We start from the raw sequence: 18,793 nt of genomic DNA on the forward strand, positions 1-18,793 counted from the left end.
AATGAACAAATAGTTAATGCCTGAAAACAGAACAGGAGCATCTCTGACTACCCATTAGAATGTCTTCTCCTTGATGGTCAGGCCTAGTTTCTTTTTTTGTCTTTATGATCCTCTATAGGAAATGGGGTGCCTAAGTAATGGGTCCTAGACTAGTTAAGGCATCCCTGAAGAGAATTGTGGGTAAGAGTTGATTTTGAAAACTCCACACCTAAGTCTAGAGACAGGCGGTCCTGGATTCAAATGTGTCCTAAGATACTTTCTAACTATGTGACCCTGGGCAAGTCACTTAACCCCCATTGCCCAGCCCTCAATATATAGTATTGATTTGAATATGGAAGGTAAAAGTTTAAAGAAAGAAAAAGAAAACTATACCCCAACCTTTCCTCAGCTAAGTGTATGCCTAGACACTGGAGGACCTTGTAAGGGTAAGTCACTTTCAAAGAGATAATTTTCTTTGACCTTCTTTCCTCCTTCCATCCCTCCCTCCCTCCCTTCTTTCCTTCCTTCCTTTCTTCCTCCCTCCCTCCCTTCCTTTCTTCCTCCCTCCTTCCCTTCCTTTCTTCTTCCTTCCCTCCCTCCCTTCCTTTCTTCCTCCCTCCCTCCCTTCCTTCCTTCCTCCCTCCCTCCTTTCCCTCCTTATCTTCCTTCCCCTTCCTTCCTCCCTCCCTTCCCCTCCCTATCTTCCTTCCCCTCCTTTCCTTCCTTCCTTCCTTCCTTTCTTCCATCTTTCCTTCCTTCCTTCCTTCCTTCCTTCTTTCCTTCCTTCTTTCCTTCCCTCCCTCCCTTCTTCTTTCCCTTTCTTCCTTCTTTTTAAAAAATCTTTTTAATAAGAATACCAAAAATGCAAACTGTTAAAGAATCATAAGCAAAACCTTCTAGGAAAGTAAAACTAATACTCAAATTTAAAAGCAAAGTGGTCACAAAATGCAGAAGTCATGATCTTCATAGCAACGCTGACTCACCTTACATCAGAGAGAGATGGAAGAGAGAGAGAGGGCTTGTTTTAACAGACTCTTCTTTTGACTCACAATTCATTTCCCTTCTCTGGACTTCATTTCTATGTTTGCGAGGAACTGACATATCTTTCTAATTTGGATAAAACCAGTGTCATCTCAAAGAAATACAAATCCTGGGGACTGTGTAGGTTACAGCACTTTATACTTTAGGCACCGAGTGGTCCCAGAGTTAGAGTGAGTTTATCTTCATAAGGGCAGGGTCATGGATTGGATTTCTCTGTGGACAAGTTGGACAATTCTGTCTTCATAGGCTGTGGCACTGACCCTTGACCAACCCAACTGTAAATATCATTGGTGGTGATGAAGGGTAAGGCAAGAAGGAGAAGTTCACCCATCATCACTGCTGGGGGAAAAAAAATCATTCAAAAAGCAAGTGCCCTTGGCAGACCTTGATACTATCTTCATACGTGCAAGAATGCATGTTCTTGGGGCAGAGACTTCCTGGTAAGTTCCTGGAAGTACCACTCTCAGAATTGGTGCTAATGGCTGATGAATCCTATGTTGGTATGGTGCACTAGAAAAAACAGTGGATGCTCAGAAGACCTGGGTTCACATCCTATTGCTGGCCAGTGACCTTAGACAAATCATTTCAATTCTGGGAACCTCACTTTCTTTCTGAAAGATAAAGGATGGATGATCTCTAAGGTTCCTTCTAGTGCTATCATTCTGTGATTCTATTTCTTTCCAACTAAAGGTTGGAAGGATCAACTTTACTTTCTTCTTCCTTTATTATACATGCCCTCATTCATTCAGATTATAGTTATATGGAAGCTAGGTGGTACAGTGGATAGAGCATTGGACCTGGAGATCAAATCCAGTTTCAGTTACTTAGGAGCTCTATGACCCTGGGCAAGTCACTTAACCTCTTTTTTGCCTGAGTTTCCTCATCTGCAATAATAGTATCTATTCTGCAGGGTTGTGAGGATCAAATGTGATAATAACTGTAAGGTGCTTAGCATGGCACCTGGTACATAGTAAATACTATCTAAATGTTAGCTGTTACCATAGTGACTTGGAATCCATGATGATTCATGTGAAGCTTAGACAGAAGTTTCCCTCTTTTTCTATCTAATTGTGACAAAAGGATTTGCTAAGTAAGCCAACCAAGGAAGTAAGATCCTACACAGACATTCTATTTATTCTTTTCTTGCACTTAAAAACAACATTTATATGTAACTGTCATCTAGATTGCAAAGGAAATTTCCCTAATGCCATGATTTTGTACTATTGTATTTCACTCATTTTCTTCAAGTTTATTATAGAAGATGTAGCTATGAAGTGATAAGACTAAGTTCTTAGCAAACCTAGAATGAAAAGGGCTTTAGAAACCATCTAGTTTATCTGACAGTTGGGTGGGATGGAGGAAAGAGCCCTGTGCCAGAAGTCTCAGTCTCATCTTCCTGAATTCAAATCTGGCCTCAGATACTTATTCACTGTGAGAACTTGGGCAAGTCACTTAACCCTGTTCACCTCAGTTTCCTCATGTGTCAAATGGGCTAGAAAAGAAAATGGCAAACCACTCCAGTATCTTTGCCAAGAAAACAACAAATGGAGTCATGAAGAGTCAAATGTGACTGAAACTACTGAAGAACAACAGTTAAGCCCCTCATATCATAGATGGGAAAACCGAGTGCCAGGATAGTGAAAGGATCTAGCCAAGATCAGGGAACAAATTAGTTGACCAGGAGGAGGTGAGTTTTTAGCTCAGGTCTCTGATTTCCAGTCCACACCCCAGCTCCTCTTCATTTTACAGTTGAGGTAAATGAAGCCTAGAAAGGTTAAGTGACATATCCCAGGTCACGCAGATAGTGACATAGCTGGGATCTGGACACTCATACTTGACTTTGAAGGTAGCAGTTCTTCCATATACCGCAATGAAAGACACTGTTTTCAATGGGAGTTAACATATTTACCTTGACATAAGGGAAGTATGATCCATATACTATCTGTTTTTTAAACACTTCCATTCTGTCTTCAAATCAATACTGTGTATTGTTTCCAAGGCAGAAGAGAGATCAGAGCTAGGCAGTAGAGATTAAGTGACTTGCCCAGGATCACACAGCCAGGAAGTGTCTGAGATCAGATTTAAACCTGGGACCTCCCTTCTCTAGATATGGCTCTTTATGCACTGAGCCACCTCACTGTCCTCTGTACTATTATTCCATAACTCAGAATCAGTGAATCAGAAAGCTAGAAAGTATTGCAGGAACCTCTTTTCTTCTTCTTGGTCTTTCACACCAAGAGCAAATTTAGCTTAGGAATTCAATCTTGTTTTGAGCAGAGTTGTACTTGGGGAAAGGGTCCAGCCACCTCCCCGTGAGAATCTGGCTGTACCCACTAACCCCAGAAAGGAGGCAGAGGTGAAGAAGGTGCTAGGAAGGTGTTCCCTGGAAAGGGATCCCACTCATATAGAACCATGGGGATAGAAGCCCAGAGGGTGGGGGAGTCATGTTAGCTTGGTCAAAGGACCTCTCCATATAGGGCCAACAAGAAGCCCTAAACCAACACCATAGGGCAAACCCAAGTTATGACTGTGGCATTGCCTGAAACATCTAAGGTCAAGGGAGAAGTATCTTATTGGACAATGAGATTCAGAAGCAGCAGCCTCTTCTAGTACTTCACGCTGGGCTCTTATCCTCAGATTCACATGTATCCCCTGTTTCACTGCACCAGACTTAAACAAGAGAGGAAGAATGCTAAGTGTAACTCTAAGTTAACCCTTAGATGTGGAACACTGTAAGGAGTAGGAAAGAATTCGATCCACCTCAGTCAAATGAGCTTATGGTAGACCATGAAATAAAGTACGAAAGGCCATGGAAGACATGGAATCCTATTGGCGATATGGAGATAGTATGTGTAACACATTTTGCAAATCTTAAATCCTATATAAATGTCCGCCATTTTTATTTGCTGCATCCTCATCCCATCCAACTGTTTGCTTTTGAGCCAATAGAGATGGCGCAGAGAGAAAGGAAATGATGATAATAACAATAGCTTACAAGCATAAAACATTTTAAGGTCAATAAAGCATGCTCCCCACAAAGCCCTGTGAGCTATGTAAGGCAACTATCATTATTCCTATTTCCCAGAGGAGGACCATGATGCTCGATGCTCAGAGAGGTCAAAAGACTTGCCTGGGGTCACACAGTTAGTCTCAGATTATCATATTACAATAGGTATAATACTAAGCATATCAGAGAAGTCATGAGCTGTTCAAAGAGTTGAAAGTACTCTATTACTCAAGTCAGTTCAACAAATACTTGTCAAGTGCCCAAACTAGGTGTAAGGCAGCTTAAGGAGAAACAGGAAAGGGAACGGAAAGAGGATAATAAGCCTCTCACTCAGTGTGTCTTGAGTTCAAGTCCTACTGGCTGTGACACCCAACACAGACGATAAGTCATTTAACCTTCAGGGCTCCAGGCAAATCTCTAAGACCAGTAGGTTGTAGAACAGTTGCATATCCACATGAGGGAATTTCCTCACTGAAAACTTGATATACCAATGAAATTATAGGTGAGAACCCCCAAAATAAACAAATAATCAAAGTACAAAGTACCTTGGGTATATAACAGGAAGACCAAAAAACAAAAGTATTTCCATCCTCAAGGAGAGTGCATTAAACTCATCAAGGAAAGCAAGCTCTTATACAAGGAGAGAGGTTAGTAATGCAGGAGATTTCCCATGCCTTAAATAGCCTCTCCATTTGGGGCTCTGCCTTTGGGGAGCTGTGGCCTTAGATACTTACCATCTGTGTGATCCTGGACAAGTCACTTAACCCTGTCTGCCTTAATTTCTTCATCTGTCAGATGAAGTAGAGAAGGAAAGGGCAAACCACTCCAGTATCTTTGCCAAGAAAACCCCAAATGGAGTCACCAAGAATGGGACGTCACTGAAACAATTCAATAACAACTGGCCAGATAAATCACAGGGAATTTAGGTTCAGAGTCATATATGTGTATATATGGCTGATTTTCCCAGAGTATACTATCAGAATCTTTTCTGAATTCCGAAAAGTAGTGAGCAAATTATTTTTGAAGAGCTAGGGTTCTATGCCCATTCTGACCAGGGCTCAGATTTAATTTCTTTTCTTTGCCTTTAAAAAGAAATATTTATAGATACTTCTTTTAAGTATCTATAACAAGAAGAACAACAAGAAGAAGACTGAGGTGATCACAGTCAACAACAGACAGGACCTGCCAATCCAACTACAGGGAGAAAACATCAAGGAGACGGATCACTTCACCTATTTGGGTAGCATCGTCAGCAAGGACGGCGGAGTAGATGAGGACATCAGAAACTGAATCAACAAAGCCAGACAGGCATTTAACACCCTGCGGTCTGTCTGGATCTCCAAAGCACTGTCCCTCGTCACTAAGCTCCGAATCTTCAATACCAACGTAAAAGCCGTCCTCCTATAGGGATCAGAAAGCTGGAGAGTGATGAGCGCTAACACCAATAAACTCCAGGTCTTTGTTAACAGATGTCTACGCTACATCTTGAACATCAGATGGCCTGAAAAGATCTCCAATGCTAGTCTCTGGGAAAGAACAATCCAGTATCCCATTAGTCAGGACATAAAGAAACGTAAGTGGAGATGGATAGAACATACGCTACGAAAACCAGAAGACAACGTAGCCAGACAAGCATTGAGCTGGAACCCTTCAGGGAGGAGGAAAGTCGAAAGACCAAAACAGACCTGGCGAAGATCTGCCGAAAATGAAACAAAAACAGTCGGAATGACACGGGCCCAGCTGGGAGAAGTTGCCCAGAACAGAGTCCGCTGGCGTGAGATGGTTGCGGCCCTATGCTCCTAAGGAGTCAACAGGAATAATAATAATAAACTTCTTTTAAGAACAATCAATAAATGCTTATTAAGCATCTCCTATGTGTCAAGTACCATACCGAGCAATCACTGCCACTTCCCCAGTGATTCTCCTCCCTTGACCAAGAGAACCTACTCTTGTAACAAAAAAGCATAATTAATTAAAGCAAACTAGCAGATGGCTAGCTTTCATAACAAGAACCCAGTGCCATACTCTGGATAGTTTTTATTTGGCGAACAGCTGGCATGGAAGATCATAGAGAAATAGATCTGGTTCTCGAAGGAATCTCAGATGTTATTTAGTCCAGCAATGTCATTTTGCCACCAACACAACCCCAGATGGGGTTAGATTATGTACTGGGTGGGGGAAAGACCATTAATGGAAGACAGGGCATAGGTATTATTTTAATTTAAATTTTTTAACCCTTATCTTCCTTCTTAGAATCAATAGTCCCTATTGATTCTAAAGCAGAGGAATGGTAAGGGCTAGGCAATGGGGATTAAATGACTTGCCCAGGGTCACACAGCTAGGAAGTATCTGAGGTTAGATTTGAACCCTAAACCTCTCATCTTCAGGCCTGGCTCTCTATCCACTGAACCACCCAGCTACCCCCATTTTTTATTTAAATTTATCATTTAATTTAAATGTTTTGATAAAAGTTTAATGCTGGGCCTCAACCCAACTACTTAAATTTGTTTAATAACTATTTGGGCTGATATTAATTACTATCAATGCTTATATTATCATAATTCTCCCTCTCTCTACCCAACTATTCTCCTTCACTTTGCCTCTTAGTATGATAGCAGGGTACATTTCAGACTTCTAGTTGCTAAAAAAAAACAAACCTCCAACAACAACAGAACTCAAAATGAAATTCTAGTGTTGCTGTTTTATTTTGGTTTAAAGTCAAATTGTGTGACAATGGAAACTATTTTCCAAGTGTCCATATCTCTTTCCCCATTTTGAGAGAGGACTAGCTCTCTAGAGCTGTGTGGGGACTTTCCCTCCTCGTTTTATTTTATTTTTTTCCCTCTCTGTTCTTTTATCATTTTCAATTGAAACCAATTTCTCTGCCTTTTTAACTGTCTGGCAGTATCTGGGGTTTTTTTTTCTTCTTCTTCTTATTTTCAGACTATTTTAAAGGTCTTTTCCCCGATGTGTTTTTTCTCTCTCACTCATTAGTATAACTTGTAGTTCACTTAAGTTTCCGCCCATGTGACTTCCAGCTTGAGTTCTCCATTATTATTTTTTTTTTTTACCAGAAACCACAAGTGAGAAAGCAGGCCCCAAAAAGTCAGCCACTATGTCACTGTTAGGTGCAGTGTCACCAGGCTGCAGAGAGAAGAGGACCCTGGGATCCAGAGGTACATGGTGGGCAAGAAAAAAGAAGAATCCCAGGAAGGTGGTGGGCTGGTGACCTTATGAGTGGGGGAGAAAGGCTGCTTGGTGCTTAGAGAGCTAGAGGAAGCCCGGGCTCGAAGGGAAGCGGATGAAGCTTGTCCAACCCCTGGAGACTTCAGCCATGCCTCATAGCTCTGACAGTAGTGACTCCAGCTTCAGCCGTTCGCCTCCACCCAGTAATAAACAGGTGAGCTTCTCTCCTCTCTCCCCTCTCCCTGCCCTTCCACCCCAGGGCTTCTCTTCCTTCCTGGTGGACCCTCTTAGGAGTTCCTCTGGAAATGACTAGGCAGGAAGGCTCAGTGGTCAAGGACTGGGCATGAGTCAAGGAGCCTCATCTGAGTTCTTTGAACTTGGACTTGGGTATCCTGGAGGTGTTTGACTCAGGGATGTGTCACCTCCTCCCCCAAACCCACTTTATTTAATAGTACCCATTGCTGGGTCCCCTTCCTTTCACCCCTCTCTTTTTACCCTTGTGGTGTCTGCTCCAGAAAACTTTCTAGGAAAGAAAGAGAATGAATGAAGAGATGGTGAATGAATGTGTTTGGCTCTGTTCAGAGGGGAAAAAAGACTCTTTGATGCCATGAAAGGTTTAGTCTTTTTTTTTTTTTTAACCCTTATGTTCTGTTTTAGGATTAATACTAAGTATAGGTTCCAAGGCAGAAGAGGGGTAAGAGCTAGGCAACTGGGATTAAGTGCCTTGTCCAGGGTCACACAGCTAGGAAATATCTGAGGCAAAATTTGAACCCAGGGCTTATTGAATTACTTGTCTTAAAATCAATGCCACATATTGGTTTCAATTACTTGTCTTAGAATTATTGTTTTTTTTAATGTTATTGAATTACTTGTCTTAGAATCAATGCTATGTATTGGTTTCAAGGCAGAAGAGGGGTAAGAACTAGGCAATTGGGGTTAAGTGACTTGTCCAGGGTCACACAGTTAGGAAATGTCTGAAGCTACATTTGAACCCAGGGCTTATTGAATTACTTGTCTTAGAATCAATGCTACATATTGGTTCCAAGGCAGAAGAGGGGTAACAGCTAGGCGACTGGGGTTAAGTGACTTGCCCAAGGTCACATAGCTAGGAAGTGTCTGAGACCAAATTTGAACCCAGGGCTCCGCAGATTGAATTTCTTGTCAACTCCAGGAGTGGGGAGGGAGACAATATAGATCATATAACTTCAGAAAACTTAGGTGGAAATTGGCTATTAAAATTTTAAATGAAAATAAATGAACCCAGGATTCCAGTTTCCAGAACTAGCTTTCTATCCACTGTGCTACATAGCTGCCTCAAGGTTTAGTGTTAATAGGGGAGTTAAACATAAGTTATAGCTAATAATAAGAATAATAATAATAGCTGGGGGCAGTTGGGTGGCTCAGTGGATTGAAAACCAGGTCTAGAGACAGGAGATCCTAGATTCAAATCTGACCTCAGACACTTCCCAGCTGTGTGACCCTGGGCAAGTCACTTAACCCCCCATTGCCCACCCTTACCACTCTTCTGCCTTGGAACTGATACACAGTATTGGGTTAAGGGGTTAAGTAAGGGATTAAAAAATAATAATAATAGCTAACATTTATATAGTGCCTACTAAGTGCCAGACACTGTGCTAAGTGCTTTACCAAATATTATCTCGTTTGCTAATAATAGCAGCTTACAAAGAGTACTTTTCTCTTAATAATCCTACGAGGTAGGTTGTATACGTATTCTTTGGGGGATGCTTTTTTGATGCGGTTGTGTGATTTCCTCAGCACCAGGGTTATTTTTTTTTTTAAACCCTTGTACTTCGGTATATTGTCTCATAGGTGGAAGATTGGTAAGGGTGGGCAATGGGGGTCAAGTGACTTGCCCAGGGTCACACAGCTGGGAAGTGGCTGAGGCTGGGTTTTGAACCTAGGACCTCCTGTCTCTAGGCCTGACTCTCACTCCACTGAGCTACCCAGCTGCCCCTACCAGGGTTATTTTTTAAAAAATCCTTCTGCACAGGCAGGTCAGCAACTTGTTCAAAATGTCGAGTTTTAGAGAGCTGCCCCAGGGACACTGAGAAAATGATTCAGCTGGGGTTCCACATCCCATCAGGGTGAGATCAGATCTTCTTAACTCAAAGTCTGGCTCTCTACTTGCTCTTTGCTTCTCTCAAGCATTAGGATTAGCCTCATTTTGCAGAAGAGGAAACAGGGACTCAGAGAGTTGAAGTGTTTTGCTGATCACAGATCCAGAAAGTAGCAGAATTGGGGATCAGACCAAAGCCTTCTCATTCAGAGTTGCTTGTGCTTTCCACAGTACTAGCGCATTTTAAGTTGTTGAACCCAAGGAAACCTAAGTCAGATTATGATTTGGGGATGATCCAAGAGGACAGAAATTGGGCACAAGTAGTGGCACTGAGTCTTGAGCCAGGAACTCTTCTTGAATTCAAATAGGACCTCAGACAGGTATTAGCTGTGTGACCCTGGCAAGTCACTTAATTCTCTTTGCCTCAGTTTCCTCATCTGTCAAAAGAGCTGGAGAAGGAAATGGCAAACCACTCTAGCCAAGAAGACCCCAAATGGGGTCATGGAGAGTCAGACGCAACTGAAACAACTGAACCACAAAAATATAATTAAAAATCAATACTAAGTACATGCCATCTACAGAGCTAGGGGAAAGATAATGGCCACCAGGGCTTCTGGCCTGAAGTTCTGAAGGAGCTAATTATTCTCAGGGGCTGCCACCAGGAAAGGAAAAAGGAGAGTCAGCTGCTGCTGCTGCTGCTGCTGCTGCTGCTGCTGCTGCGACTCATCTGCCTCATCAAACAGGACTGGATTGGAAGTTGTGGGGATGAGTGTGGGGAAAGGTTGTTCTAAAGAGCAGGAAGGAAGATAGATGCTTCAGATAACCCAACCCAACACTCACCTCCAATCCTGGGAGATTCAAGTTTGGCCAGAAGCTTCCGGTTTTCTGGTCATACTTCACAAACTGCAATTCTCCACTGCCCTGAACCTGTCCACTCACCACATCCCCCTGCCTTCTGTCTGTAAAGAAGAACAGTGCCAGCCTTGTCAGCCAGCTGTGATGCAATCATGATTTTTAATCCTCTTTACTCTTATGATGAAAAGGTCATATATTTCATTAGTGCTGCGCTGAGGGGAGAGAGGCAAGTGGTCTTCTGTGTGTGTGTGTGTGTGTGTGTGTGTGTCCGTGGTCATGTTATAAAAATAGCTAAGCTTTGTAAGATCACTTAAGCATTAGAAGACATTTCCCTCAAACCTTTAGGAAATGGGATGAGAAAAGAATTTTAAATTAATTTTAATTTTAAAGAACATGGAAAGAGCTACAGGAAATTATGAAAAGTGAAATGAGGAGAACCAAGAAAATATTATATACAGCCAGATGAAAATCCCAGCTTTGACACTAGCTCTATAGATTGGGCAACTAAAGTAAAACTGTTCTAAACCTTGGTTTCTTCATCTGTAAAATGGTCGTACACTTGCAATACTTATGCCACCAGAATGTTTCAAGGAAAGTATTTTGTAAACCTTAAAATGAAATGTAAACGTTTTATGATTGAAATTACCTTGAAAGACTGATTTTGAGTAAGAGTATAAATTTATTGACTTTATCAGGTTTATTGGTTATCATATCATATATCACATTATCATATTATTATCATATAATATCATGTTATCATAAACAATAAAAGTGATGTAGTTCTCCGTGACTCTCTTGCAACCAGAGATGACCTGAGTTGGATCAAGGCACCCTAATAAATAGATTTTTAGGAACTCGTTATTCAGCTCCTTCCTTGACTATGCCGACATCTTTTTTTTTAAACCCTTACCTTCCGTCTTGGAGTCAATACTCTGTATTGGTTCCAAGGCAGAAGAGTGGTAAGGGCTAGACAGTGGGGGTCACGTGACTTGCCCAGGGTCACAAAGCTAGGAAATGTCTGAGGCCAGATTTGAACCCAGGACCTCCCATCTCAATCCACTGAGCCACCCAGCTGCCCTCTCCAAGACATCTTTAATTGGTGATCACCAATTAAGAGATGCTCTATCAACCTATCCACCCTTCCCATCCGCACAGGTAGACAGGTCATATGCCTGAAAAGAACCCTAGTGTCCTTTATTTATTAGCCATATTCAGTTAAAAAGGAAGTAGTTCTTTGGGATTCCCAAAGAGAAAGAAAATGCAAAAAGCAACAGACTAGACAATTTCTCTGACCCAGATTCCAGACACAGGAATACAAAGTAATTCTCCCTGATATACAGGAATTGATACAGTATATGAAAAATAAATTTTTTCTAAATATAAACTGTTAATATTATTGCATTATAATTTTTATTTAAAACATTTTTAAAAGCCCTTACCATCTCTGTTAATAGTAATTCTAAGACAGAAAAGCGGCAAGGGCTAGGTAGTCAGGAGTTAAGAGACTTGCCCAGGGTCACATAGCTAGGAAGTGTCTGAGGCCAGATTTGAACCCAGATCCTCCCAATTCCAGGCTTGGTACTCTATCCACTGTGCCCCTAGTATCCTTTTTTTTCGTAGAGATCATTGATCTTTATTGAACATTGATAAAAGTTTTCAGTGCCCACAAGGGACATATTCAGTAGTTACAATACTCATAGGAGACTGGACTAGAATTTTTAAGGCCCTTTTTACACCCCTTCTGAGCCTACGGGATACAATAATGTTCACACACAAATATACACACAGATAGGTAAGCAACTGCATAGCTTGATGCAGAAGTGATAAAATGGGTAAATGAAGAGGTAGGTTAAAGCTAAATGGTAACAGATGGATAAAGTATTAGGAAATGATAAAAAAAAAAGACATGATCAGGAATTCTAGCAAATCTTTAGAAAATATTAAACCATGAAACCCTCAGTAAAATTAGCATCATTATTATTGTCACAATATATAAAAAAAAAAAAACCTTAACTATTGCCCTAGTATACTTTTTAAAAGCAGGTTCTTGGAGCATATCTCAGGTACTTCTAGATATCATCAGTTTCTCTATCCCTGAAGGCAGGATTGTGCTGGTGCACCCCATCCACTGAGGGGTACGTCTGGTCTATTTTTACATGTCTGAGAGGTAGGGTGTTGGGGAGTTCTGTTCCTATTCTGGAAAGCATAAAATAATGAATGCCCCATGCCCCTTTGAGAGAGGTTGGCACGATGGAGCTAGTCCCAGAGCCTGAAAGACCTAGATTTGAATCCTTACTCTGACACATGCTAGCTGTAAGACAGATATGTAGCTAAATCGATCGACTTCTTAATGCCCCAGACAACTCTCTAAGACTAGAAGTTACTGAAAAGGTGCTGACTTGCATAGATAGAGGACGTTTCCTCATCCTGGAGTTCCCTATACTGATGAAATTGCAGGTCTTGTTTCTATCTCTACACCCTTTAGAGAAATGGAGCTTCTCTTTCTCTCTGACCTGAATTTCTCTGTTTTCTGAGAACTCTTTGGAAGGGCGCAGGTATTGAACTAGGCTGGTGTTAGAATAACTAGACCATTCTCTCAGCCCGTTATTCTGTGACCACAGTGTTCTCATCTCACGTTAGGTGTTCCCTCTGGTCTATGGAGTATGTTGTAGAGCATGGAGTCCCATTATCTCCTCTGGAAGGAGACTTGTCATACTGGGAAAAGGATGATTTAGAAGTTCTGTCCCAGAGTAAAGAGTCTTAGTTAAAAGAGTTGGATTCAAATTCTGTCAATTGCTCTGTGTAACCTTAGCTAAGTGCTTTTCTTTTGGGCTTCAGGTTTCTCCACTGTAAAATCTGGGGCTTTGTTGTTGTTTGGTCATTTCACTTGTGTCCTACTACTCCCATTTGGGATCTTCTTGGCAGAAATACTAGATTGGTTTGCCATTTTCTTCTCTAGCTCATTTGACAGATGAGGAAACTGAGGCAAAGAGAGTTAAGTGACTTGCCCAGGGTTACCCGGCTAGCAGGGGTCTGAGGTCAGATTTGAACTCAGGAAGATGTTTTCCTCACTCCAAATGAGGTTTTCTATCCACTTGGTCAGCTACAAAAGTCCTAGAGTCTGAGGCTTCATTGTGGCATTGCACTGATCTTTGATCTGTTCCATTTTTGACTAGGCTGATTTTCCCTTCAGGTAGCCTGATGGTTCCCTGCTTCCAGGGATTATCTTGGTAGAGGAAATAGTGCAGACATGCAATTTTCTTTTCCTACTGCAGCTCAGAACTCTTGAACTCCAGCTATCCACCAATCCTAGTCTCTACAATAGCAGGCATTACAAGCATGCAACCCCATTTCATTTCACAGATGAGGAAACTGAGTTCAAAAAAGACTAAATAAATGGCTTGTATGAGATCACATAGCTAACAGGTAACAGAGCCAAGATTCAAACCCAAATCTTTTACTCTACATCTCATGTACCATTCTGAGCCAAATAGCCTATATTCCCCAGGCAAGATTAACTCATTCAGCCATTAGCACTCTTAAACACTTCAGTTTGTTAGATTCTCTGGCTTAGATCGTAGACATCATCTGAGGGGGTCAGAATACAAAGCAGGTACATTTTGATAGGGGTTAGGTGATGAGGAAAGAGATTTGGGGCCCAGGATTCTACCTGAAGATGAGAAACAGAGAACATGAACGGAAAGTCCTGGTAAAATTAAAGGTATGAGGCACCAGGGGTGGGAGGAGAAATGTGAAAGGCACAAAAAAAAAAAAGGAAGGTCAGGGACTTTCAGCGACAATCTTAGCAGATTCACCTAGACCAGCCCAGGAGACTGTCTGAAGACTTTTTGCTTTATTCTAGAAAAATTGTAAATGGCACAGTGAATGGAGAGCACCAGACTTGAAGTCAGGAAAACTCATCTTCCTGAGTTCAAATCTGGCCTTAGATACTTACTAGCCATGTGACTCTGGGCAAGTCACTTAACTCTGTTTACCTCAGTTTCTACTTCTGTAAAATGATCTGGGGAAAGAAATGGCAAATCACTCCAGGATCTTTGCCAAGAAAATCCCAAAAGGGGACATGAAGAGTTGGACATGATAAACAACTGGACCACAAAAATAAATTGTAGATGACAGAAACCACTCGATAATTTAAGATATTCCTATTTACATATTGCTGGCATTTCCATATATACATGTTAAGGTTTGCAAAGGACTTTACATATATTTTTCTCCTTTGAATCACAATAACCTCTCAGTGGGAATTCCATAGAAAGGGTGCAGGATTCTAGCATTCGGAAAAGTACTAGGGACTCAATAGGTGTTTATCAGACAAATTAATGCAGAGAGCCCCAAATAACCTGGAACGGATGATAAAGCTGACTCATTGCTACCTTCTCGACTTTTCAGGATTCCTCAGATGACGTGAGGAAAGTTCAGAGAAGGGAGAAAAACCGTATTGCTGCTCAGAAGAGTCGACAAAGGCAGACACAGAAAGCAGACACATTACATTTGGTGAGTGCTTTTAGCTTCTCTTCCCATCCTTTAGTTCAGGTAATTACTATCTTCTTTTCCTGCTAATCTTCTCTGGCTTCCTTCAAGTCCCAGCTCAAAGTATCATCTTCTGCAAGGAGTCTTTCCAGTCAGGGATATACTGGGAAATTTTTAACAAACATCTGTCCAAAAACCCATAATACACTTTAAAATTTAATCTCAAATTTAATCATTAGCATTTTATCCATTATTTTCTAAATTGCAAGCAATTTCTAAAGAATAAGTCGGGTGCAGCTAGGTGGGTCAGTGGATAGAGAGCCAGGCCCGAGATGAGGAAGTCCTTGGTTCAAATCTGGCCTCAGAGACTTCCTAGCTGTGTGACCCTGAGCAAATCACTTGGCCCCCATTGCCTAGCCCTTACTGTTCTTCTGCCGTAGAACCAATACACAGTATTGATTCTAAGATGGAAGGTAAGGGTTATTATAAAAAAAAAAAAAAAGAAAAAAGAAAAAAGAAGAACAAGTCAAACCCTGATTTGTAACATTTGTTCATTTCTGAGCTGTAAATGCAAATTTAGTAACTCCATCACACCCTTGTGATGTCCTCCTTAAACTCAGCTCTTCCTTCTGAGATGATCTCCAATTTAACTGCACCTCCATAATGGGTTCTGAATAAATGCTTGTCTAGGGACAGCTTTGTAGCTCAGTGGCTAGCGAGCTAGGCCTGGAGATGGGTTCAAATTTGGCTTCAGACATTTCCTAGCTGTGTGGCCTGGGGAAATCACTTGACCCTGATTACTTAGTCCTTATCTCTCTTCTGTCTTGAACCAATACTTCTTATTGCTTCTAAGACAGAAGGCAGGAGTTTAAGAATAAATAAATGCTTCTTGAATTGATAACTGTCAGTGAGGCAATTTAAGCAGTCCTGATTAGGTGCTAAGAGTATGTGTGTATACATATACACATTTATATATGAATATATATATTTCTTTCTTTATTGTCTCAAATATCTATATTTATCCCCATAAATAGAAATAGATAGAGACATAGATTTTTCCCCAAAAGGTATGGAGTGGAGAGAGATAAAATAGATTTCTGTTCGTTTTTTAAAAAATAATTTAATTTTCAAAAATCTATATATTTTGATATATGCAGCTCTAGCTCCCTATAGCTCTCCCTATATTTATAACACTAAAGATATATTTACGTTTCACATAAAGTCCCTAGAAACACAACAGCAATCAATAGACCTTTTCTGACTCTCCCTTCGACTTTATTTTTAGTACACAGTTCCCTCCTTAATCACTATGCATGCTTTTAGGTTATATCCTGTTTTTTATTTGTTCTGGGAACATATGGTTTCACCTCAGTAGAATGTAAGCTCCTTGAGGGTAGGGGCTGTCTCACTCTTACTGTTCCCTGCCTAATGCCTAGCATGGTGGTGCTAAAGCATGGGAAAGACAGTCTGGAAAGGGCCGGCACATACAAGTAGAGGAAAGTGGAAAAATGAGGTTCATCTTCTAAAATCAGGGCCGGATTGTTGAACTGGCATCTACTAATAGATGTGGCAATCAAAATGAGTTTGGCCTGCCAAGAAATAGAGAAAACAGAATGGAAGGGCTACTTCATTATTGGGCAAATTTGCTCTCTACTTAGCCCTAAGCATTTGCTTATCATTTGGACTAACTCCAACATATGCCCGAGATTCCATCTATTTGAGCTCCAGTTTCTCGGAGATTGAGTGATCTCCTTTCTGATGGTAATAACGCTGCTCAAGCAAACTTCAGTGGGAAATGGTGAATGTACGCAGACACCTGAGTCCAGAGTAGGTTTTTTAAATCATAAAGTCATTTCCTCATATATATTTATTTGCCTTTTGGCCACTGCGTAGCAAAATCAGGAACATGCCTAAAGCTCTATTGTCTGATGTTTCTCCCTGTTTCCGAGAGATTTCCCATCCTGTTGGCCAGGTCTTTAATCCGCTTGATAGTAAAGGACACATAATTTAGTGCTTCGATTCAGATGTCTTAAGTCAGTACATATAGATTGGGTCCAAATAAATTCCCTGCTTTTGCCATCCCTTTATCCATCAAGTCGACCTGCTCCCTCTTCTTCCTGGTTCATTCTTATCACACACAAATGGAAGACAATAGTTATCACTAATAGTGGGAAGAACTTTCATAGGGTCTGAATTTAATGCCCAGATCTGTCGCTTGTTTTCATGACCATAGGCACATCATAATATCTCTCTGGGCATGTTTTCTCATCTATAAAATGAAGGAATTGGACTCGAAGACCACCAAAGTCCCTTCTACCTCTATATCTATGTCTACCTCAAAGTCTATGAACACCTCATAATACAGAAAAATGATTTGAAAAGAATATTATGTTGTGAAAGAAACACATCAGGTATAAGTTTCCTCACCTGATGCTTTGGTTACTTGGGAAATTAGCACAAAAAGGAGCAACCTGCAGCAGCAATTTTTTCTCGCTGATAAGATATTGGTTTGTAAAACCAAGGTTTTGCCTATTAATGTCAATAGCCACTAGAGACCTGAACACTTAAGCCACTCTTCTGGGATATCTCCACTTTCTTTTAGGTATCGTCCATTTCATTTATTGTTTTTTAGCCATTTTTCAGTTGTGTCCATCTCTTCATGACCATTTGGGATTTTCTTGGCAAAGGTACTAGAGTGGTTTGCCATTTCCTTCTATATAAGTGGAAATTTTATATCCTTTGGGCTTCATCTCCCAAAATTCTCCCCTCGTCCCAAGGTTCTTTTTTTTCCTGTTTATTTGTCTGCATCCTTTACGTTATTGTATTTAAGTTTCGGGTAATGCCTCTCTTGCTCTTTTCCACGTGAGTGGGTTTTTGGTGAGTGCTCCTTGTTCTCTCTAGCTCTCTAGTTAAATATTAATAAATCTTTATAAATATTATACTTTGGAGATACTGAATATTAATTTTAAAATCTACACTTCTTCAGCTCATCTGACAGATGAGGAAACTGAGACAAACATGGTTAAGTGACTTGCCCAAGGTCATCCAGGTAGTAAATATATGAGGCCAGATTTGAGCTTAGGAAGATGATTCTTCCTGACTCCATGACTTGCACTCTAAATACTATGCCACCTAGGTGGTCATACCTTCTCCATTCTTAACAAAACTCTCATAAAATCCCACCATCCCTGCAAACATCGTGTATCTCTCCTTTTCTCAGCCAAATCCTTGAAAAAGCCATATACATTTGATCTCCTCACCCTCTCTTTTTAACTCCCTCCAATCTGGTTGATCACTCAACTAAAATAGCTCTCTCCAAAGTCATCAATGAGCTTTTAATTGCCAAATCTTTTCTGTTCTTATTCTCCTTTGTCTCTCTGTCACCCTTGACCCTATTAACTACCCTTTCTTGGATACTCTTTCCTCTTTGGATTTTCATGACTCTGCTCTCTCCTGGTTTTCCTTCTACCTATTTGATCACTCCTAGCCACCACACCCCTACTCCCGCCATCATCCATTTCATACTATAGTAGTTCTTAGTTCTCAGACTAAGTGAAAACCTTTCTGGCAGACCACAAATTCAATATGAGTCAATAGTGTGACACAGCAACTGAAGAAACGAACATAATCACAGACTGCCCCAAGATAGAACTAGGGTGGTGATAATAATCCTATATTCTGCTCTAGGCAAACCATATCTGGAATATCATGCTGAAAACTAGATATGACCTTTTAAGAAGTTCATTATTCAGGGAAATCTAGAGAAATGACAAAGGGCTTGGAGATTATGATAGATAAGGACTGGTGGGAGAAATTGCACATGTTTAGCATGAAGAAGAAATAGATTAAGGTAGGCAGAGGGTAAGAGATCATTGTTCTTTTCAAATCCTTGCAGAGATGTCATTCATATGGGAGAGAGTTCAGATTTATTTTGCTTGGCTCCAGAGGGCTGAACTATGTCACAAGTCTATGTTTAGAAGAAACTGAGGCACAAAAGTCCAAGTATAATCTCTTGGCGAGGCTAGAGATTTCACATCTAGAATAATTGGCAAAAGCTAAAGAGAAGAAGATTTAGGCCAAAAAGGAAAACTTTCTAACAAATAGGAGCTGTCCAAAAGATCTGGCTCTTCTTGAGTGGGCTCCCTCTCACTACAAAT

The 18,793-nt window shown here is 40.8% G+C and overlaps 1 protein-coding gene across 1 annotated transcript in view; it reads left to right on the forward strand.

Moving 5' to 3' along the window:
* The first annotated feature begins 7,133 nt into the window (after window positions 1-7,133).
* Window positions 7,134-18,793, forward strand: part of BATF (basic leucine zipper ATF-like transcription factor) — a 45,454-nt gene continuing 33,794 nt past the window's right edge. The window contains exons 1-2 of the mRNA XM_044662094.1: window positions 7,134-7,427; window positions 14,556-14,660. Coding sequence (XP_044518029.1) covers window positions 7,329-7,427; window positions 14,556-14,660 — 204 coding nt within the window. The 5' untranslated portion in view covers window positions 7,134-7,328. The remainder of the gene's footprint in view (window positions 7,428-14,555; window positions 14,661-18,793) is intronic.

Source organism: Gracilinanus agilis, chromosome 2 (assembly GCF_016433145.1).
Source record: "Gracilinanus agilis isolate LMUSP501 chromosome 2, AgileGrace, whole genome shotgun sequence".
Lineage (NCBI taxonomy): Eukaryota > Metazoa > Chordata > Mammalia > Didelphimorphia > Didelphidae > Gracilinanus > Gracilinanus agilis.